The following is a 23,373-nucleotide window of genomic DNA, read 5'->3' as shown; positions in this document are numbered from 1 at the left end:
AAAAAAATTGGCAAGTAACCCCCCTTCATTTCTATAATTCAGCGTTCACCATAAAAAATATTAAAAGTAGGAGAATCAAGTAAAAAGTTAACTTCAGATACCAGGCCTGTCATATTTTTCAACCAGCTTATAACAAAACAAATGAATTTTAAGAATAATGTAACAAATCAAGCGGTCAAAGGCATGAGGCAGCTTAAGCTCTGTCTTGAAAGGCCTGGGGGAAGATGGATTGAGGGTGATAGTCAGGTGACCACACTAGGGAAATTCAAGAGGAAGGGCCCTTATTTGTACAAGTGTGAGGACCGTGGAAAGCAAGCTTCGCCACACTGGGCCGGAACCATAACTCAGCTGTTAAGGCCACACAAGCTGTCTCTGACAGCAGCTGTGAAAGAAGTCACACCCCAGATCACAGTGTCAGACCACAAGACCACCAGGTATGGGCAAGGCCAGCGGGCCCAGGTTTTTAAATGGCTGAGTGCTTTGACTTCAGGAAGGATTCATCACACTTCATAACCCGGTCACCTTAGTCGCCGTTGAAACCCAAGTCTCCCAAGTCACCCTAACCGCCCTGCACTCTCTGTATGTCCCCAAACCTGGACTATTTGCCAAGTTGTTCAGCTGAGCCCTTAAAACCAGGTGGGTCACAGCATCCCTCCCACCTCAACCTCTTCTCTAAGCCACCCCGCCTTCTGGCTCCGTGGCTGTGTTCTGAGGACACAGATTCCCATACAGCCTTCTCAAGTGGAAGTTGTGTTTTCCCCCACTGCCTGCTGACCACGGACCGGTGGTGGGGTCCCTTCCTTGCTCGACCCTTGCCCTTTTGACTTCTTATCCGTCTCCCTCCCCCATCCCCCTGTGCTGTCGTCTGCTGAGCTCCCGGTCTGGTCCTTCCCCTCTTATTGTTTGGTGGCTTCAGTCGTTGTCTCACCGTCTCCATCACTCTGGCTCCTCTCATCCAACAGTTGTGTCTTGACTCCACTTCATCTCACACTTGTGGTCCTGTACTGGACTCCACTCCACCATCCCCTCCTGCCCCTCCAGCCGGATGCGCTTTATCTAGTTTGCCAAAGCCCTGCCTTTCGCCGTCAAAAGCCTCTTGTCTGACCCCGCTTTTCTCAGCCTCCTGCTAGCATTTGCTAGAGCCACCCTTTTCTGTCTTCTCAAAACGCTATCTTTTTACGAGGCTTCTGGAACCTCTCACTTAGCAGGATTTCTTCCACACTTGAGGGCCACTCTTCTGAAGAGTATTTGCACTCCCAGTCAGCTTTGCTGGATTCTCCTCCTCTGCTCGTCCTCTAAGCTGTTGAACCCTCCAAGGCTCAGTCTTGGCCCTCTTCAGAGTGATCCCATTTAGTCATATAATTTAAACGCCATGAGGTATTATTGATCTCATCCAGAACATTCTGTGCATGGATTCTCATGTGTTCAATTATGACTACTTTTTTTAATCTAACAACTTGACGGTGAAGCCTTCATCTACAGGCCCTCTCAGTTGATTTCAGATGCAAGAGTCAAGGAAAATCGTTATGGTCCTGGTCTCTTCCCAGTGGCTACTTCTTTAGGAGGCATCGTGAGCTGCTTGCGATGCAGACTCTTTCTTTTCTTGCAGCCTTCCAAACCAGCCTTTGCATTCCTAGCCTCTCTGAAATGCATTAGTCGAAACATTGTTTATAAGGCTTTCTGTTTTCATCTCCTGGGAGGCTCAAGCTTTCTTATGTTCTATTTTGGAACTACCGCCAGGATCCCACACCGGTCTGGGCATGGGCCTCTTGTCACCTGTCTCTCCATCATCCAAGCTCTTTCCTCTGTACCAGTAAGGAGACATTTGGATTAGAAATTAGAAGTCATAGTTCCTGTAAATCTCCATCATCACATCTGATAGATTCCTTTGAGCTTGGTCCATGGAGCCTCCTTCCTACTGAAAGAGGACGATAACCACTTCTCTGAGTGTTACCAACACCTGGGACACATCTTTAAAACTTGCAGCAGCTGTTTGTTGCTCCTCTAGTGCTCGCTCTAGGGACAGGGTCCTGACGAACCAGGTGAAACCCGACTCTTCATGTGGTTGATGCCTTCCTCTGGCAGCTCGACACAGTTGGTCAAATGGCATCATTTGGACAGCCAATCACCAGCTCCTTCTTGATGCACTCTCTTCACTTGCCCTCAGGACACCACACTCTTGATTTCTTCCTCTCTCATGGCTGCTCTATCACAGTCTTGTTTCCTGGCTCGTCTTCATCTCCCTGTTAGCACACCTCACATGGAGTCCCATAGTCCCACAGAAAGTCATATACATACTGTCACAATCATACAATCCTATACTCAGACAGAGGGTCTCACAGAGGCCAGTGCAGAGACACAGAATGACAAGGTCACAGACGCAGTCAAAGGCACAAGCCCATCCTAGGACCTCAGACTCACTCCCAAGCCTGAGACTCTGCACGTGCCTTGTCTTTGCCCCAAGGCTCCACTGTCAGCCTCACCCTCAGGCTGGAGTCTGGTCTCAACCAGGTGCCTCTCGCTCACTCTGCAGCCACACTGACTGGAGCTGTGCTCATCTGGCTCATCCCAGACGGTGTCCACAGCTTCTCAGTTGAAAGGAAGGGGGTATGTCAGTGCTGTATTTTTAACCCCCTATAAATAGTCTCTTATAATTTGAGCTATAATTTATCTGAGCCTGGAGAACCTTTTAGTGAATCTATGTTATTATCTCTTTGCCTGTATTAGACCCCAGTCCCTGTTTTATGATTTTTCTGTGTCCCTTGGATTATTTGACAAACCTCTTCAGGGGAGGGAGAGAAAAACTGAACACTGTGCTTTACGTTTATCATTTGTGAATATTACAACCTCTTTCCAAACATCAATTATAGCCCATCCTCCTTCTTGCGGTCTCTTTGAATATTATCCTTGTTATGTATCACTTAAGTTTGCCTTATTTTATTCTCAGAGCCTTGTGCTACCGTCTTCGGGCGGGTGAGCGTTAAAGTGACACAGTGCAACGTGCTCCTAATGTTTCTAACCCCCTAGGTGTGTCCTGGTGCCCCCTGAATTAATATCCTGGGTCAGGACAGAAGTCTGTAGGTGGTTTGGCACTGTCCAGCTTCTTGGACATGTTTATTGAGGGAGCAGCAATGAATTTACATCATTGTGTTATTTTTCTTCATACTCTAGGTAGATGTTGATGCAAAGTCATTGAATTCCAATGATGTTTTTGTCCTGAAACTACGACAAAATAATGGCTACATCTGGAGAGGAAAAGGGGCCAGCCAGGAGGAGGAGAAGGGAGCAGAGTATGTGGCAAGTGTCCTCAAATGTAAAACCACGAGGATTCAAGAAGGCAAGGAACCAGGTGTGTATAGGTGAGGCCAAGGACACTAGCCAGAACTTATATTTGGCATACTTGCTAATCATGTAATTTATTTATTTTTGTCATAAATAGGAACTTTGTAATGGTTGTAGGGCATTAAGAACCCATTCACTAGTTGCAAAAGTGGGTGATGGTACCAACTATATTTAAGTAACTTCTCCTGCTCTATTTAAGTAACTTCTTAACAGTGAAGTTGAGGTGAGATAGGATTATTTGTTAAGGTAAAGCAGTACCGACCATATGCTTCTGAAAATGCACTGGCTAACTTGTGTTTTCCACAGAGGAGTTTTGGAATTCCCTTGGAGGGAAAAAAGACTACCAGACCTCTCCCCTGCTAGAAAGCCAGGCTGAAGACCATCCACCTCGGCTTTACGCCTGCTCCAACAAAACTGGAAGATTCATTGTAAGTGTCCCATGAAACCCTGGGGTAGAATCAGCAGCAGTGGGAGAGAGAAGCATTCTGGTGTTGCTCTAACGCGTTCCTGCCCTGATTCTCAGTTTTAGTTTACCTGCAAACCACAGGTGACAATCTTTGCTCCACGCAGGGTTGGTTTAAGAGCCAGTGAAGTAATGGATGTGAAAGCATCGGAATACTGTAATGTACTATATTAATCAAGCTGCTCTTAAATATATCAGCTACTTTGCACCTGTGTCAGCATGTGGTCATTTCGGTATGAATATGCGTGTGATTGGATTTGCTAATTTAATGATTTGATGCTTTCTGTACGCAACAATAGTGGTTTCTCTGATCAAACTATGTAAATTTTACAGTGCAGTTTCCCATGGGAATTAAAAGTTTCATCATGTTGACGGAATAAAAAATATTATGGAAATATGATCCTTGGGCAAAAATCACAGAAAGCTATATACACACCTGCAAATTAACTGAAATCAGCAGGAATATTTTATGTCATAGTCATAGTCCCATTCACAAGCTTTGAATTCTAGGCAATTCAAAGTAAAAGTATTTGTGTACAAGAGTGATTGTCTATGGGTCTCTAAAATATCCTGGGCTGTGGCCCCTCACCTCAGTTTAATCACAAAAATTCTGCTTTCTCTGTTTGACATACTAAGTTTTTGTGTAAATCTTTCATTTAAAGAACAAATTCCTTGCCTATAAAATCTGAACTAAAGATTTGGTCACCAAGTCTTGGTAAATACAGGCTTTACTTTTCAACACACACATGAAAATTTAGTAAGTATTTTCCCAGGTACATTGCATGCTTGAAATAAAATGCTTTGAAGAAGAAACTGCTCATGTGTGAACCACACTTGAAGCTTATATGTGATTTGACCTAAAAATGAAAGATTTAAATGGTGGATTGTGATAAATATTAGGTGGTTGGGCACCACAGTTGTTCACCTACTTTGCAGGAAATCCATATATTTTATAAACTTGGTGTCAGAAAAATCTGTTGTTTTACTTTTTTTTTTTTTTTTTTTTGCGGTACGCGGGCCTCTCACTGTTGTGGCCTCTCCCGTTGTGGAGCACAGGCCCCGGACACGCAGGCTCAGTGGCCATGGCTCACGAGCCCAGCCACTCTGCGGCATGTGGGATCTTCCCAGACTGGGGCACGAACCCGTGTCCCCTGCATCGGCAGGCGGACTCTCAACAACCGCGCCACCAGGGAAGTCCTGTTTTACTCTTTTGACTGCTGATTTTATATTGCATCCAAACAATGGCTTTTTCAGCATATGCTCCTATAATTTCTTATTAGTATTATATACTAATAATGCTGTAAATAACATGTTTGTTTCCAATGGAGATATACGTTAAAAGATAACACCTAGGCTTTGTTCTTAGGTTAAAAAAATCTATTAGTTTTTGGTTTTTGTCATTCACATATTTAAGAGAAATATACTTTTCCTTTACACCTACTCATTTTCTTGTTTGATATTTGGAATGCTAATCCCTTCACATTTTAAGGAAAAGGAGTGTTACTAACAAGTGTTTGACCTCATCATCAGAAAGCAGGCTTTAGACATGTAGATTCATACAAGACAGCAGAGCCTATTGGTTAAAAGCACAGCTTTTAGAACCATTCTGCCTGTTTGATATCACTTACTTGGCGATATTATTTACTGGTTGTGTGACCCTAGGCTGGTTACTTACCCTCTCTGTGCTATAATTTTCTCATCTGAAAAATGGGGATAATCCTAGTACCTACTTCATAGGGTTGTTGTGAATATTAAATTAGTTGTTGCATATATACAACAGTGCCAGGCATGGAGTAAGTGATATTTAAGGTTTTCGCTTTTCTTAAGCATTATGTAATTTGTAATTATTCTGTAGAAAGAAAATATAAACAAATTTGCCCTCTGTAAATGGTTAGTGTTTATTTGGTTTTTGTGTAACAATCTCAAAATGTCATCAGATTACAACAAACAGGTATTGTCATGTTCAGGGGGCTTCAGGTTGGAGTCGTGCCTGTTCTTCCCAGGACAGAGCCCAGGAGCACAGGAGGGCCCCTGAGTCGCATTTGCTAGTATGACAAGGGCAAGGCCACTGTCAACTTCACCTGCAGAGTCACACAGTAGAGGGAAGGAGCGAACCATAATCCAATCTACCATACCTTCCTAATGATCAGGGGTGGTTTCATCCAGAATTCTTTTAAAAATTTGAACTTTAGATTAATACATGCCTGCTGGTAATGGGTGCATTAAACTAACCCTCCCCATTACCCTTTAATGTTAACTACGGAGAACACAATTTAACTCATTTAAAATAAAAATAATGAAGCTTTGCATATGGAATATTGTTATAATATCATCTTATGGAAAATGACTGATTCATAAAAATGACCAGACTTACTGATTTTATTAAAATAATCTTGACCTACAAAATGAAAGACGATTTAATACCCAGATTATAAACTTAAATGTCTTTAGGAACTAGGAAGGCAACAGAAATCTGTGAAGCAACTTGTCATAAGGAAGTAGAATTAGAGACAACCGTGGCCAGATTGACTGTACATGGTCTGTCTAAGACCATATGCAATGTTTATGTTAAGCACTGTCCTCCCCAAATAAGATACCCTGAGTTTGTGATACCTGATTAAACAGATAAACAATTATTTAAATCTTTAACTGCCCAAAAGGAAGAAAAAAATGGCTACCAAACTTTTTTTTTGCTATGCTCCAAATAATACAAGGCGTTTGTATCCCGTATATTAGAAAAATCACTGCTTGACTGCTTGGTCATAAAGCTTTTTTATACATTTCAGGTTGAAGAGGTTCCAGGAGAGTTCACCCAGGATGATTTAGCAGAAGATGATGTCATGTTACTAGATGCTTGGGAACAGGTAAGAGAGTGGAACAGCAAGAGAGTATACTTATAGTTGGGACCTGACACAACCTGTTTTGAGAAATAGCAAGTCTAATAATAAACGGACCCATGGATTTAGGCTGTATTTAAAAGAAACTCTTCACAGTTTGGCAAAAAATAAAACCAGTGTGGCAAGTTGGTTTCTGAATATGGAAATAATTCCACGGCTACCATCTTTGACTGTATAGTTTCGGCCAAAAAAACCCCTACTTTTCATTTATTTGTAAAATTCACTGTTTCCTAATTTATTCATACATTCATTCATCCACTCATTTAAGTAATAAATGCATTAGTTGGTTGCAGTGTATGGGGGGTACGATGCCTCAGGAAGACCAAAATATTCAGAATTTCTCTTGAAATTTGACAAAAAGTCCTAGGAGACCCCTTCCCTGGGGAAGGTAATAGACACAGAATAGTTTTGAATCTACACAGTAAAATATATTACTGTTATGTATATATCTTTATTTTATAGAAAATTAATGGCGATTTTATATGTCACATCTGTTAGTTGTTTTCTCCTGTGAAAGGGAAAAATAAATATGTTAGGAGCTAAATCATATAGAACAATTATAAAACACTTATCTGAATTAGGCCTAGTCTTAGAGTCAACCACAGAGACTTGTTACCTTTAGGTTTGTTCTTACTTGCTAAGTCATTCAGTTATATTACAACTTAGCTTCTTGGTCTAGAATTACCATATTTGAGTTTGGGATCTAGTCACAGATTCTCCCTAAGTGAATGGATCACTTATTTCTAGATATGAAATTTAAAACCTTATGTCAATAAAATACCTTTGTGTATTTAGGAATTATAAGAATGTTTCCTTATTCAGAAGAATTTAATCTTTTCCATTTGTAGTCAGCTCTGTTGCTTCCATAATCATGGATACTTCAAAATATTTCCTGTACTACATTTCATTTGTTTTTCAGTCATACTTTTCATTTACATGGCCATGCTGTCATGGTTTGTTCTGTGCCTGCAAGCAAATATTCTAGCACTTTCAGTATGCATTAGAATGTAATCAAAACTAATTTGACCAAAATTTCTCTGCCAACAAGTGATTTTAAAGTGATTTAAATATAAGGGAATTTAGGAGAATTTTTCATCATTGAAGCAAAAAACCTACACATTTGACAAGAAGGATACATACAGAACATATATCTGTTTTTAAGAATCAGTATTTAAATATTAAACATTATAACACTTTTACCAAAGTGTGACAGGATACAATACCATAGGACAAGAACCCTAGGGCTAAGTTAGGGGATCCTAAAGGGAGTCTGGGGTGCCCACAAACAAGCTACATATGGTTCCCCCAGGATAATAGTATGGGGATACTGACTGCCTTACACACCCTAGGGTTGGGTGCAAAAAAAACAGCCAATGTGTGGTTTTAAGGAAAGCTCTCTTAATAACTAGAAAATACTGTATAAACATAAAATACCAGAATGTGAAATCTGGAGTCAAACTGGCTGGATATAAATTTAGGGTCTTTTAGTAAGTGTATACATTAGGAAAGTGATTGAACCTCTCTGCACCTCCATCTCCACACCCCAGACTTTGGGGTTGTTGTGAAGATTAAGTGGGATTCTATGAGAAGCACTTTGCATAAGGCTCGCACCACATCTACACTCCCAAAACAATGTGTATTATTATTGCTTCATTTTTCAGATTTTTATTTGGATTGGAAAAGATGCCAATGAAGTTGAGAGATCAGAATCTCTGAAGTCAGGTAAGCTAGATCCTGTGGGCAATTATGACAGTAATTCTGAACAGGTGTTAACCAAGTTCCTGACTTCTCTTTTCACCACATCCTCCAAAACCACATATCAAAACCAAGAAGAATCTTAGCTTTCATCTTCAGAACTAAAGAGTAATGGAATTTTTTAACTGAAGAATTTCAGAAAAGGAACAACAAAAACATATTTTGTTATCTAATTTAGGATGTAATTATATCAATTTATTCTGAAAATTTCTAATTCACTTAAACACTTTTTTTTATTATGGAAATGGTAAAACCTCCATAACTGTGATAACTAAGATTTTTTTTGACATCATTATTAGAGTATAATCGCTTTACAATGGTGTGTTAGTTTCTGCTTTATGACAGAGTGAATCAGTAATACATATACATATGTTCCCATATCTCTTCCCTCTTGCGTCTCCCTCCCTCGCACCGTCCCTATCCCACCCCTCTAGGTGGTCACAGAGCACCAAGCTGATCTCCCTGTGCTATGCGGCTGCTTCCCACTAGCTGTCTATTTTACGTTTGGTAGTGTATATGTGTCCATGCCACTCTCTCACTTTGTCAAAGCTTACCATTCCCCCTCCCCATATCCTCAAGTCCATTCTCTAGTAGGTCTGTGTCTTTCTTCCCGTCTTGCCCCTAGGTTCTTCATGACCTTTTTCTTTCTTAGATTCCATATATATATGTTAGCATACGGTATTTGTTTTTCTCTTTCTGACTTACTTCACTCTGTATGACAGACTCTAGGTCCATCCACCTCACTACAAATAACTCAATTTAATTTCTTGTAATGGCTGAGTAATGTTCCATTGTATATATGTGCCACATCTTCTTTATCCATTCATCTGTTGATGGACACTTAGGTTGCTTCCATGTCCTGGCTATTATAAATAGAGCTGCAATGAACATTGTGGTACATGACTCTTTTTTTTTTTTTTTAGATTTTTTTTTTATTTTACAAATTTAATCAGTTATACATATACATATGTTCCCATATCCCCTCCCTTTTGCGTCTCCCTCCCACCCTCCCTATCCCACCCCACATGACTCTTTTTGAATTATGGTTTTCTCAGGGTATATGCCCAGTAGTGGGATTGCTGGGTCATATGGTAGTTCTATTTGTAGTTTTTTAAGGAACCTCCATACCGTTCTCCATAGTGGCTGTACCAATTCACATTCCCACCAGCAGTGCAAGAGTGTTCCCTTTTTTCCACACCCTCTCCAGCATTTATTGTTTTTAGATTTCTTGATGATGGCCATTCTGACTGGTGTGAGATGATATCCCATTGTAGATTTGATTTACATTTCTGTAATGATTAATGATGTTGAGCATTCTTTCATGTGTTTGTTCGCAATCTGTATATCTTTTTGGAGAAATGTCTATTTAGGTCTTCTGCCCATTTTTGGATTGGGTTGTTTTTTTGATATTGAGCTGCATGAGATGCTTGTAAATTTTGGAGTTTAATCCTTTGTCAGTTGCTTCATTTGCAAATATTTTCTCCCATTCTGAGAGCTGTCTTTTGGTCTTGTTTATGGTTTCCTTTGCTGTGCAAAAGCTTTTAAGTTTCATTAGGTCCCATTTGTTTATTTTCGTTTTTATGGCCGTTTCTCTAGGAGGTGGGTCAAAAAGGATTTTGCTGTGATTTATGTCAGAGAGTGTTCTGCCTATGTTTTCCTCTAAGAGTTTTATAGTGTCTGTCCTTACATTTAGATCTTTAATCCATTTTGAGTTTATTTTTGTGTATGGTGTTATACAGTGTTCTAATTTCATTCTTTTACATGTAGCTTTCCAGTTTTCCCAGCACCACTTATTGAAGAGGCTGTCTTTTTTCCACTATATATTCTTGCCCCCTTTATCAAAGATAAGGTGACCATATGTTCATGGGTTTATCTCTGGGCTTTCTATCCTGTTCCATTGATCTATATTTCTCTTTTTGTGCCAGTACCATACTGTCTTGATTACTGTAGCTTTGTAGTATAGTCTGAAGTCAGGGAGCCTGATTCCTCCAGCTCCGTTTTTCTTTCTCAAGATTGCTTTGGCTATTCGGGGTCCTTTTTGTTTCCATACAAATTGTGAAACTTTTTGTTCTAGTTCTGTGAAAAATGCCCGTGGTAGTTTGATAGGGATTGCATTGAATCTGTAGATTGCTTTGGGTAGTAGAGTCATTTTCACAATGTTGATTCTTCCAATCCAAGAACATGGTACATCTCTCCATCTATTTGTATCATCTTTAATTTCTTTCATCAGTGTCTTACAATTTTCTGCATACAGGTCTTTTGTCTCCTTAGGTAGGTTTATTCCTAGATATTTTATCCTTTTTGTTGCAAAGGTAAATGGGAGTGTTTTCTTAATTTCACTTTCAGATTTTTCATCATTAGTGTATAGGAATGCCAGAGATTTCTGTGCATTAATTTTGTATCCTGCTACTTTACCAAATTCATTGATTAGCTCTAGTAGTTTTATGGTAGCATCTTTAGGATTCTCTATGTATAGTATCATGTCATCTGAAACAGTGACAGCTTTATTTCTTCTTTTCCAATTTAGATTCCTTTTATTTCTTTTTTTCTCTGATTGCTGTGGCTAAACCTTCCAAAACTATGTTGAGAGTGGGGAGAGTGGGCAACCTTGTCTTGTTCCTGATCTTAGTGGAAATGGTTTCAGTTTTTCATCATTGAGGACGATGTTGGCTGTAGGTTTGTAATATATGGCTTTATTATGTTGAGGAAAGTTCCCTCTATGCCTACTTTCTGCAGGGTTGTTATCATAAATGGGTGTTGAATTTTGTCAAAAGCTTTCTCTGCATCTATTGAGATGATCATATGGTTCTTCTTCACTTTGTTATTATGGTGTATCACATTGATTGTTTTGGGTATATTGAAGAATCCTTGCATTCCTGGGATAAACCACACTTGATCATGGGGTATGATCCTTTTAATGTGCTGTTGGATTCTATTTGCTAGTATTTTGTTGAGGATTTTTGCATCTATGTTCATCAGTGATATTGGCCTGTAGTTTTCTTCCTTTGTGACATCTTTGTCTGGTTTTGGTATCAGGGTGATGATAGCCTCATAGAATGAGTTTGGGAGTGTTCCTCCCTCTGCTATATTTTGGAAGAGTTTGAGAAGGATGGGTGTTAGCTCTTCTCTAAATGTTTGATAGAATTCGCCTGTGAAGCCATCTGGTCCTGGGCTTTTGTTTGTTGGAAGATTTTTAATCACAGTTTCAATTGCAGTGCTTGTGATTGGTCAGTTCATATTTTCTATTTCTTCCTGGTTCAGTCTTGGAAGGTTGTGCATTTCTAAGGATTTGTCCATCTGTTCCAGGTTGTCCATTTTATTGGCATAGAGTTGATTTAGTAATCTCTCATGATCCTTTGAATTTCTGCAGTGTCAGTTGTTACTTCTCCTTTTTCATTTCTAATTCTATTGATTTAAGTCTTCTCCCTTTTTTCTTGATGAGTCTGGCTAATGGTTTATCAATTTTGTTTATCTTCTCAAAGAACCAGCTTTTAGTTTTATTGATCTTTTTTTTTTTTTTTTTTTTTTGCGGTACGCAGGCCTCTCACAGTTGTGGCCTCTCCCGTTGTGGAGCACAGGCTTCAGATGCTCAGGCTCAGAGGCCATGGCCCACAGGCCTAGCCGCTCTGCGGCATGTGGGATCTTCCCGCACCAGGGCATGAACCCATGTCCCCTGCATCGGCAGGTGGACTCTCAGCCACTGCACCACCAGGGAAGCCCTATTGATCTTTTCAATCACAATTAAATTAATTATCATTTCCTTCATTTCTTTTTTATTTATTTCTGATCTGATCTTTATGATTTCTTTCCTTCTGCTAACTTTGGGGTTATTTTGTTCTTCTTTCTCTAATTGCTTTAGGTGTAAGGTTAGGTTGTTTATTTGAGATGTTTCTTGTTTCTTAGGGTAGGATTGTATTGCTGTAAACTTCCCTCTTAGAACTGCTTCTGCTGCATCCCATAGGTTTTGGGTCGTCATGTTTTCATTGTCATTTGTTTCTAGGTATTTTTTTATTTCCTCTTGGATTTCTTCAGTGTTCTCTTGGTTATTGAGTAGTGTATTGTTTAGCCTCCATGTGCTTGTATTTTTTACAGATTTTTTCCTGTAATTGATATCTAGTCTCATAGCATTGTGGTCAGAAAAGATACTTGATACAATTTCAATTTTCTTAAATTTACCAAGACTTGATTTGTGAACCAGGATATGACCTATCCTGGAGAATGTTGCATGAGCACTTGAGAAGAATGTGTATTCTGTTGTTTTTGGATGGAATGTCCTATAAATATCAATTATGTCCATCTTGTTTAATGTATCATTTAAAGCTTGTATTTCCTTACTTATTTTCATTTTGGATGATCTGTCCATTGGTGAAAGTGGGATGTTAAAGTCCCCTACTATGATTGTGTTACTGTCGATTTCCCCTTTTATGGCTGTTACTATTTGCCTTATGTATTGAGGTGCTCTTATGTTGGGTGCATAAATATGTACAATTGTTATATCTTCTTCTTGGATCGATCCCTTGATCATTATGTAGTGTCCTTCTTTGTCTCATGTAATAGTTTTTAGTTTAAAGTCTATTTTGTCTGATATGAGAATTGCTACTCCAGCTTTCTTTCAATTTCCATTTGCATAGAATATCTTTTTCCATCCCCTCAGTTTCAATCTGTATGTGTCCCTAGGTCTTAAGTGGGTCTCTGTAGACAGCATATATACGGGTCTTATTACCATTTTCTTAATTGTTTAGGGATGTTATTGTAGGTCTTTTCCTTCTCTTGTGTTTCCTGCCTAGAGAAGTTCCTTTAGCATTTGTTGTAAAGCTGTTTTGGTGGTGCTGAATTCTCTTAGCTTTTGCTTGTTTGTAAAGGTTTTAATTTCTCCATCAAATCTGAATGAGATCCTTGCTGGGTAGAGTAATCTTGGTTGTAGGTTTTTCTCCTTCATCACTTTAAATATGTCCTGCCACTCCCTTCTGGCTTGCAGAGTTTCTGCTGACAGTTCAGCTGTTAACCTTATGGGGATTCCCTTGTGTGTTGTTTGTTGTTTTTCCCTTGATGCTTTTAATATTTTTTCTTTGTATTTAATTTTTGATACTTTGATTAGTATGTGTCTTGGCATGTTTCTCCTTGGATTTATCCTGTTTGTGACTCTCTGTGCTTCCTGGACTTGATTAACTGTTTCCTTTCCCATATTAGGGAAGTTTTCAACTATAATCTCTTCAAATATTTTCTCAGTCCCTTTCTTTTTCTCTTCTTCTTCTGGGACCCCTATAATTCGAATGTTGGTGCATTTAATGTTGTCCCAGAGGTCTCTGAGACTGTCCTCAGGTCTTTTCATTCTTTTTTCTTTATTCTGCTCTGCAGTAGTTATTTCCACTATTTTATCTTCCAGGTCACTTATCCGTCCTTCTGCCTCAGTTATTCTGCTATTGATCCCTTCTAGAGTATTTTTAATTTCATTTATTGTGTTGTTCATCATTGTTTGTTTGCTGTTCAGTTCTTCTAGGTCCTTGTTAAACTTTGCTTGTATTTTCTCTCTTCTTTTTGCAAGATTTTGGATCACCTTTACTCTCATTATTCTGAATTCTTTTCCAGGTAGACTGCCTATTTCCTCTTCATTTGTTAGGTCTGGTGGGTTTTTACCTTGCTGGTTCATCTGCTGTGTGTCTTTCTGTCTTCTCATTTTGCTTAACTTACTGTGTTTGGGGTCTGCTTTTCGCAGGCTGTATGTTTGTAGTTCCCGTTGTTTTTGGTGTCTGTCCCCAGTGGCTAAGGTTGGTTCAGTGGGTTGTGTAGTCTTCCTGGTGGAGGGGACTAGTGCCTGTGTTCTGGTGGGTGAGGCTGGATCTTGTCTTTCTGGTGGGCAGGTCCACATCTGGTGGTGTGTTTTGGGGTGTCTGCGTCCTTATGATTTTAGGCAGCCTCTCTGCTAATGGATGGGGCTGTGTTCCTGTCTTGCTAGTTGTTTGGCATAGGGTGCCCAGCAGTGTAGCTTGCTGGTCATTGAGTGAAGCTGGGTCTTGGCATTGAGATGGAGGTCTCTCGGAGATTTTTGTGGTTTGATATTACGTGGAGCTGGGAGGTCCCTTATGGACCAGTGTCCTGCACTTTGCTCTCCCACCTCAGAGGCACAGCCCTGACGCCTGGCTGGAGCACCAAGAGCCTTTCATCCACATGGCTCAGAATAAAAGGGAGAAAAAATAGATAGATAGATAAATAGAAAGAAAGAGAGAAAGGATGGATGGAAGGAAGGAGGAAAGAAAGAAAGAAGGAAGATAAAATAAAATAAAATAGGTATTAAAATAAAAAATAAAATATAATTATTAAGAAAAAAAAATTTTTAAGTAAAAAAAAACAAACAAACAAAAAACGGACGGATAGAACCCGAGGACAAATGGTAAAAGCAAAGCTATACAGACAAAATCACACACAGAAGAATACACATACACACTCACAAAAAGAGAAAAAGGGAAAATATATATATAACTTTGCTCCCAAAGTCCACCTCCTCAATTTGGGATGATTCGTTGTCTGTGCATGTATTCCACAGATGCAGGGTACATCAAGTTCATTGTGGAGCTTTAATCCGCTGCTCCTGAGGCTGCTGGGAGAGATTTCCCTTTCTCTTCTTTGTTTGCACAGCTCCCGGGGTTCAGCTTTGGATTTGGACCTGCCTCTGCGTGTAGGTTGCCTGAGGGCATCTGTTCTTCGCTCAGACAGGACAGGGTTAAAGGAGCAGCTGCTTCGTGGGCTCTGCTCACTCGGGGCGGGCGGGGTGGGGGGTGGTGGCGGCCGGTAGGGGTGCGGAATATGGGGCGAGCCTGCGGCGGCAGAGGCCAGCATGACATTGCAGCAGCCTGCAGCGTGCCGTGTGTTCTCCCGGGGAAGCCGTCCCTGGATCACGCGACCCTGGCAGTGGTGGCCTGCACAGGCTCCCGGGAGGGGAGGTGTGACGGTGACCTGTGCTTGCACACAGGCTTCTTGGTGGCGGCAGCAGCAGCCTTAGCAACCCATGCCCGTCTCTGGGGTCCGCGCTGATAGCCGCGGCTCGCGCCTGTCTCTAGAGCTCCTTTAAGCAGTGCTCTTAATCCCCTCTCCTCGCGCACAAGGAAACAAAGAGGGAAGGAAAAGTCTCTTGCCTCTTCGGCAGCTCCAGACCTTTTCCCGGACTCCCTCCCGGCTAGCCGTGGCGCACTAGCCCCTTCAGTCTGTGTTCACGCAGCCAACCCCAGTCCTCTCCCTGGGATCCGACCTCCAAAGCCCGAGCCTCAGCTCCCAGTCCCCGCCCGCCCCGGTGGGTGAGCAGACAAAGCCTCTCGGGCTGGTGAGTGCTGGTCGGCACCAATCCTCTGTGCGGGAATCTCTCCGCTTTGCCCTCCACACCCCTGTTACTGCGCTCTCCTCCGTGGCTCCGAAGCTTCCCCCCTCCGCTACTCGCAGTCTCCGCCCGCAAAGGGGCTTCCTAGTGTGTGGACACCTTTCCTCCTTAATGGCTCCCTCCCACTGGTGCGGGTCCCATCCCTATTCTTTTGCTTCTGTTTTTTCTTTTGCCCTACCCAGGTACGTGGGGAGTTTCTTGCCTTTTGGGAGGAGGTCTGAGGTCTTCTATCAGTGTTCAGTAGGTGTTCTGTAGGAGCTGTTCCACATGTAGATGTATTTCTCATGTATTTGTGGAGAGGAAGTTGATCTCCGCGTCTTACTCTTCCACCATCTTGAAGCTCCGACAACTTAGATTTTTATAAATTCCTTTTGAGGAATGCTGTTCTTTCTGGCACAGTTTTTGTTTGTTTGTTTTGTTTGTTTTGTATTATTGACAAGTAAAGTATAATTATGCTGTAAGTATAATTCCATAAAATTTGGATTTTTTTCTGGCAATAATGAGACTCTCGCACACATTCCATGGCAGACGAGAGAAGACAATAAGGAATTGTTCATATGGAGTAGCATTGGCTACTTTAGGGTGATGAAAATTTGACTTATTACTTTTATTGGCAGGCTTTTCATTCTATAGTTATTTTACTTTAATTGAAACTAACTCACTTTATTTGTCTTTTAAACTCTTTTTAGCCAAGATATACCTTGAGACAGACCCTTCTGGAAGAGACAAGGGGTTGCCAATTGTCATCATAAAACAGGGCCATGAGCCATCTACATTCACAGGCTGGTTCCTGGGCTGGGATTCCAGCAGGTGGTAAACTGAGTTTTGTAGGAAAAAGCAAACAAACAAATAAACATTATGGGGCAGCTGTCCCATTGCTGTTTGGTGGGGAGAAAGGGGGAGGTTGTTTGTTTGTTTGACTTTAGAAAATTAACCTCAGCCATGTGGCTGTTTTTTAATGCTTAGTACTGGTTTGAAATTTCTTTTAAACTGGAATTTTCTTATGTTAGTATTTTTAAGTAACTTAAAGTAAACTTTTGTTATGGACCAGTATTAGCTCTGCTGGATGCTGGCTTATATCTTTTATATGACCTTTTAAAGGAGAAAAGCTATGCGCAGTCTAGAGGAGTTTGTCAGGAAATTTTACAATTCAGGAGTGATTAGCCAAACTTGTACTTTAATATATCAGACAAGAAAGTTATTCTCCTTTCTGTGTGTTACGTTCAAAAAAATCGCATACTTGCAGTAAGGTTACCGTTAAGATAGGTTTAAAAGTTTGTTGTTTTCCTTCTTTAGCCAATGTGACTTTGATACCATTAACTCTTAAGTGTCATATTCTTTTTTTAAAAAAGTTTTTGGCCACACCCCATGGCATGTGGGATCTTAGTTCCCCAACCAGGGATTGAACCCACGCCTCCTGCATTGGAAGGCAGAGTCTTAACCACTGGACCTCCATGGAAGTCCCAAGTGTCATTTTCTAGGAGAAACTTTACCTTTTTGGCCTTTTAAAAAGCCTTTGAGGGGCTTCCCTGGTGGTGCAGTGGTTGAGAGTCCGCCTGCCAATGCAGGGGACAGGGGTTCGTGCCCCGGTCCGGGAAGATCCCACATGCCGTGGAGCGGCTGGGCCCGTGAGCCATAGCCACTGAGCCTGCGCGTCTGGAGCCTGTGCTCCGCAACGGGAGAGGCCACAACAGGGAGAGGCCCGCGTACAGCAAAAAAAAAAAAAAAAAGCCTTTGAAAGCACAGCTCTTTCATGACAAAATAATTTGTATTCGTATCCACTTTTATATATATATATCTATATATTTGACAGTACATGTTTAATATCTCAAAAGATATGTACAAAAAGGTTTCACTAATCCTGTCTTTCCTCATTAAAATACATCTTGTTAAAAAGGTTGTTGTGACATTTTATTCAAGTGTGATGTGTCAGTTAATTACACAGTTAACCTTAAGGTTACAAATACTTGTATGCATAAATAAATAGGAATTTAATTTTTAAAAATTCAATCTCATTACATAGTCAAAATTAAACTTTTCCATGGTTATATAATTTTCAACTTTAAATACCATAGTGCAAGTGAAAGCTGGGTCCTGTTAAAAAATACACAGAAGTGTATTAACAGTTTTAAGAGTTTTTTTGAGCAAAAATCGATTTGGATTGGGCAGCGCCAAACCAAGCACTCCAGGGAGATTATAATGGAGAAAACGTGGAAACAGAGCAAGGCAATTACTACTGATTGGCTACAGCTTGAAGCCTAGTTGACTCAGATTGGTTGTCCGTGGGTTTGGATTTCATAACCGTGAGGCATTTACAGGCTTAGATTTTGGTTTGCTTACGTCGGCTGCCATGGCACTGGAGCTGCCTCAGTCTAATGCCTTCTCGCTTAACTAAACAGAAAACAGGCTTTGGGGCTGAAGACGGCGCTCCAGGAAAGCAGAAACCGGCTTTGGTGGTAAGCTATGGGGTGGCTGGGTGAGGAGGGGAAGCTATACTTCCATGGGAAGGGGAATCAGAACAGAGATGGGATCTGAGGAATTCTCACCCTCTCGCTGGGGAAATGAAGGGCTGTGTGTTTCAGATTTGGTCCTGGACTGGGTCCTGGCATGAGAACGTGGACCTGTGTCCATTACTGCCTGAAGGTGGATGGTCTTGTGGGGACCTGGGGCTTAGGTGGGTGGTAGGGAAGCAGTGAGAAGCTGTACTTCCAGGGACTGTTCATTCATTTAATAAATATTTATTAGGCATCTGCTTGGTGTCAGGCGCTCTAGGGTCCAACATGAATGAAACTGACAAAATCCCAACGGTCATGGAGTTTATATTCCAGGGAAGAGGCTAATAAAAACAAAATCAATAAGTGATATATTAAAATATATTAGGAGATACGTTCTGTGGAGGGAAAAAAAGAAGGAGGATAGGAAATACTTGGATAAGAGTGAGGTGGGGTACAGATTTCATAGGGTGCTTAGGCAGGAGCAAACCTTGTGATCACACCTGAGCAGAAGGGATACCAAGTACTAAGGCCTGGAGGTGGAAGCAAGCCCCATATAATGGGGCTGAAGTCTCAAGAAGCAGGGAGATTCCTTGGGGTTCTCTCCTGTCACCACTGGGCTACAAAACATTCATCTTCAGCAGACCTGCTCTTTAAGCCTGAGTTGTGAAAAGGTTGCTTTCCCAAATCCCAAACCCAGGTACTCAGAGGCAGGGATGGTGATACCCGACGAGACGGGGGCGGCATCAGCACAAGCAGTGTGGGGAGGATGTAGCCATGGGGGTGGTCACAGAAATTACCAGCAACAACAGCTGCTGTATCAGGGAGGCTCATGAGTCCTGTGTTAGTGAACTGAAGGGCTGCTGGTGGAGAGAGGGGATGAAGAGCATTTGTAAAAATTACCTGGAAAGGGTGAGCTAGGGAGTTGCTGTTTTCACTTCACACCTAAAACTGATGTGGCTGGAAAAAACACAACACGTGTGTAGTCAGTCTCGGAGAGGGGAACCAATCTCTTCTAAAAAGGCGAATTTCGTGGATTATAGAAGAACTATTGTTCTTTGATATTGTGTAGTCTTAAAACTCCAGTTATAAAAATAGAACTGCCATATGACCCAGCAATCCCACTGCAGGGCATATACCCTAAGAAAACCATATTCAAAAAGAGTCATGTACCACAATGTTCACTGCAGCTCTATTTACAATAGCCAGGACATGGAAGCAGCCTAAGTGTCCATTGACAGATAAATGGATAAAGATGTGGCACATATATACAATGGAGTATTACTCAGCCATAAAAAGAAATGAAATTGAGTTATTTGCAGTGAGGTGGATGGACCTAGAGTCTGTCATACAGAGTGAAGTAAGTCAGAAAGAGGAAAACAAATACCGTATGCTAACACATATATATGGAATCTAAAAAAAAAAAAGGTTCTGATGAACCTAGGGGCAGGAGAGGAATAAAGACACAGATGCAGAGAATGGACTTGAGGACATGGGGAGGGGGAAGGGTAAGCTGGGACGAAGTGAGAGAGTGGCATTGACATATATACACTACCAAATATAAAATAGATAGCTAGTGGGAAGCAGCTGCATAGCACAGGGAGACCACCTAGAGGGGTGGGATAGAGAGGGTGGGAAGGAGATGCAAGAGGGAGGGGATATGGGGGTATATGTATAGCTGATTCACTTTGTTATAAAGCAGAAACTAACACACGATTGTAAAGCGATTATACTCCAATAAAGATGTTAATAAACAAAAAACAACCAAAAAAAACCCCTCCAGTTATACGTAAACCCACATAGAAATCAGTCTCTTGGATTTGAAAAGCAGTTTCATATAGCCTAATTAATAAGTATAAAAGTTTCATAATTTATTTTCTATTTTTCTTGAATAGAGCTATTGCTTGCTAGTTTTTAACATGGAACATTAGATAGTTTTCTTGCCTCTGATTTTCCTGAAAGATTTTTGGGATGAAAAACCATAACAAATTTAGCCCTCAGCTACTCGTGCTTTACAGACCTTTCTTTGCTTCAAATAATGTAGCACAGTGGTTTTTCTGTGAAATTTGTGACAGGAAAAAAAAATCAGTGAATCTAGGAAAACCAAGTGCTAATCAGAAATCAGTATTCTAGTCAGAAGTAGCATATTTCAGGAATTTCAGGTAAGGTTAGATTATGGCATAGCACAAGAGCAGGAAACAAGGAACCTGTGTAAAGTGAACTATTGTTTTGTCGTCTTAGCATTGTTTGTTAGTTTTGCGAGACCATCAGAGAATTGGCTTCAAAATAACTTCTATATTGGACAGATTACTCACAGAGATTAAATTTTAGTCAAAATAAAAGAATATTAGTATTCATTATATATACAGGATGGGTATGTTGTTCAAAAAAATGTATTTTCAAAACGTTTTTTCTTGCTGTATCTTCAGATTTTTTTCTCCATTATGATTTCTCCCCTTTTAGTTTTAAAGAGTTACGTTAGGTATTTTAAAAGTATGTTACCTATTTTATGTATTCTCTAAAATATTTCTGTCTCTTAAAACCATCCTTATTGTGCTACCTAAAATATTGATGATGAAATATTTTAAAGATTGGATCCACATTTTATTGTATATGCCTAGATAAATTCCATATGGTTCAAAAATTTGAATGTGAAAATGAAACTGTGAAAATAATAGATGAAAACATGGACTTCCACTGTAATGGGGAAATCATCTCTCAAGAACTGACAGAAGAAGAAAATCAGTAAGGACCCAGAGGTGTCAAGCAGCATTCTCAGCCAGTTTAACCCAATCGATGTGTATGTACTGAACACTCCACCAATAATGGCAGCATAGCTGTGTTTTAAGGGCACTTAAATTATTTGCCAAGAGAGAAAATATTCTGGGCCATAAAACAGATTTCAACAAATTTGAAGTATTGAAGTCATACAAACTATGTTCTCTAACTACAATGGAATTAAAGTAGAAGTTCATAACAGGCAGATATCTTGCTAATTTGCACATACTTGGATAAATGGAAAAATCACAAGGGAAATAAAATATTTTTATTTCAATGAAAATTGAAATACAGCCTATTAAAATGTGTGGGATACAGCTAACTCAGGGCTTAAAAGAAATTTTATAGCATTAAATGCTAACATTAGATGAATAGAAAGGCCTCAAATCAATGATGTAAGTTTCCACCTTAAGAAACTAAAAGAAGAGTAAATTAAACCTAAAGAAAGCAGAGAGAAGAAAATGACTAATACAGAAAATGGGGGAAAATATAAATTACTAAAATCAGGAATAAAAGGGGTATCACCACAGAACCTATGGACACTGAAGAGGAAGTAAGAAACATAATTGTATGCTTATAAATCTGACATTCATGAAATGGGCAAATCCTTTGGGAGACACACACTACTAAAGTTAACTCAGGAAGAAACAGAACATAAGTAGCAACACATACACACACATTAAACAAATTGAATTCATAGGTAAACCCCTCTGGCAGAGAAAAGCCTAGGCCTAATTAGGCTTCACTGGTGACTTCTGTGAACATTTGAAAAAGCAATTAAACCAATTCTATACAAACTGTTCCCAATAATAGAAGATGAGGCCAGTATTACCCTGATATCAGAACTAAACAAAGTGATTATAAGAAAGGAATGCTATATGCCAGTATTCCTCAATACATAGAAGTAAAAATCTTTAAAGTTTATCAAGTTGAATCCAAGTTCAATGAGTTTTATTCCAGGAATCCATTTTAACATTTAGAAATTAAGAATTCTCCATATTAATAGACTAAAAGGGAAAAACCATATGAACATCTGAATAGGTACAGAAAAGCATTTGATAAAATTCAGCAACTACTGATAATGAAAACTCTCAGCAAATGAGGTATAAAATGGAAGTTCCTCAATCTTAAAACGGATATCTGAAAAAATGTACAGCTGACATATTTAAGAGCAGAAGACCAAATTTTTCCCACTAAGATCTGGAACATGATACAGAAATTTGTTTTCATCTCTTCTGTGTTTTACTGGAGGTCCTAACCAGGCGGAGAAGGCAGGGTTTCTCAGTCTTAGTACTACTGATTTTTTTTTTTTTTTTTTTTTGCGGGCCTCTCACTATTGTGGCCTCTCCCGTTGCGGAGCACAGGCTCCAGACATGCAGGCTCAGGGGCCATGGCTCACGGGCCCAGCTGCTCCGCGGCATGTGGGATCCTACCAGACTGGGCCACGAACCCATGTCCCCTGCATCGGCAGGCGGACTCTCAACCACTGTGCCACCAGGGAAGCCCCTGATATTTTGATAATTCTTTGCTCTTCGGGGTGTCCGGGCATTAGAGGATGACTAGGATCATCTCTGGCCTCTGCTTAACAGAAAACCGTAACCCCCATCTCTCCCACCCCTACTTCCAGTGTACCAATCAAAACTGTCTCCAGACATTACAAATGTCCTTGGGGTGAGAGGGAAGCAAAATTGCTCCCAATGGCGAACCACTTCAACGAGGCAAGAGAAAGAACTAAAAGGTTCAGAGCTTGGAAAGGGAGATGTGAGTACTCTTGGTGAAAGTCATCTGGGTGTTAATAGTCTTTAACTGCTCCCAGGTGAATATAATATGCAACCAGGATAAATACCTACTAGAGTCTTCTGCAAATCAAATACAGCTCGCTCTGACTCTAAGCCTGGCCTCACTATCCAGGGAGACTTCTTCGATTATTTTCAGTTGTAGGAACAGCCAAAACTGTAACTCTTTATCCTTCACAGTATTTGATAACCAGCAAAACATCCCTTTCTTTGACTTAAAAACCCTGTTCATGTTCTACTCTTGCCTCAAATCAAATTTGAGGTAGTGAATACTCTTTTAAAGAAAAATCTAAACCCCAGCAGCATAAGATTTACTTTCTGTTTACTCTAAAAATAGTAGTAGCATTAAGGGTGAAAATATCTACTTGTAAACCTCTTCAAGTACATTAAAACAGTGTTCAGCCTGATTAAAGCAAAAATTAAGAAATTAAAAAATATATGTACCTTCAGAGATGTATACATCCAAACAGCACAGTAG

The 23,373-nt window shown here is 40.3% G+C and overlaps 1 protein-coding gene across 1 annotated transcript in view; it reads left to right on the top strand.

Moving 5' to 3' along the window:
- The window catches only part of SCIN (scinderin), a 77,506-nt gene extending 60,860 nt beyond the window's left edge, over positions 1-16,646 (top strand). The window contains exons 12-16 of the mRNA XM_060107766.1: positions 3,172-3,349; positions 3,649-3,770; positions 6,592-6,669; positions 8,364-8,424; positions 16,519-16,646. Of these exons, the coding sequence (XP_059963749.1) occupies positions 3,172-3,349; positions 3,649-3,770; positions 6,592-6,669; positions 8,364-8,424; positions 16,519-16,646 (567 nt within the window). The remainder of the gene's footprint in view (positions 1-3,171; positions 3,350-3,648; positions 3,771-6,591; positions 6,670-8,363; positions 8,425-16,518) is intronic.
- Positions 16,647-23,373: the final 6,727 nt, after the last annotated feature.

The sequence above is a fragment of the Mesoplodon densirostris genome, chromosome 9 (genome assembly GCF_025265405.1).
Source record: "Mesoplodon densirostris isolate mMesDen1 chromosome 9, mMesDen1 primary haplotype, whole genome shotgun sequence".
Classification (NCBI taxonomy): domain Eukaryota; kingdom Metazoa; phylum Chordata; class Mammalia; order Artiodactyla; family Ziphiidae; genus Mesoplodon; species Mesoplodon densirostris.
This window is presented reverse-complemented; position numbering and strand designations above follow the sequence as displayed.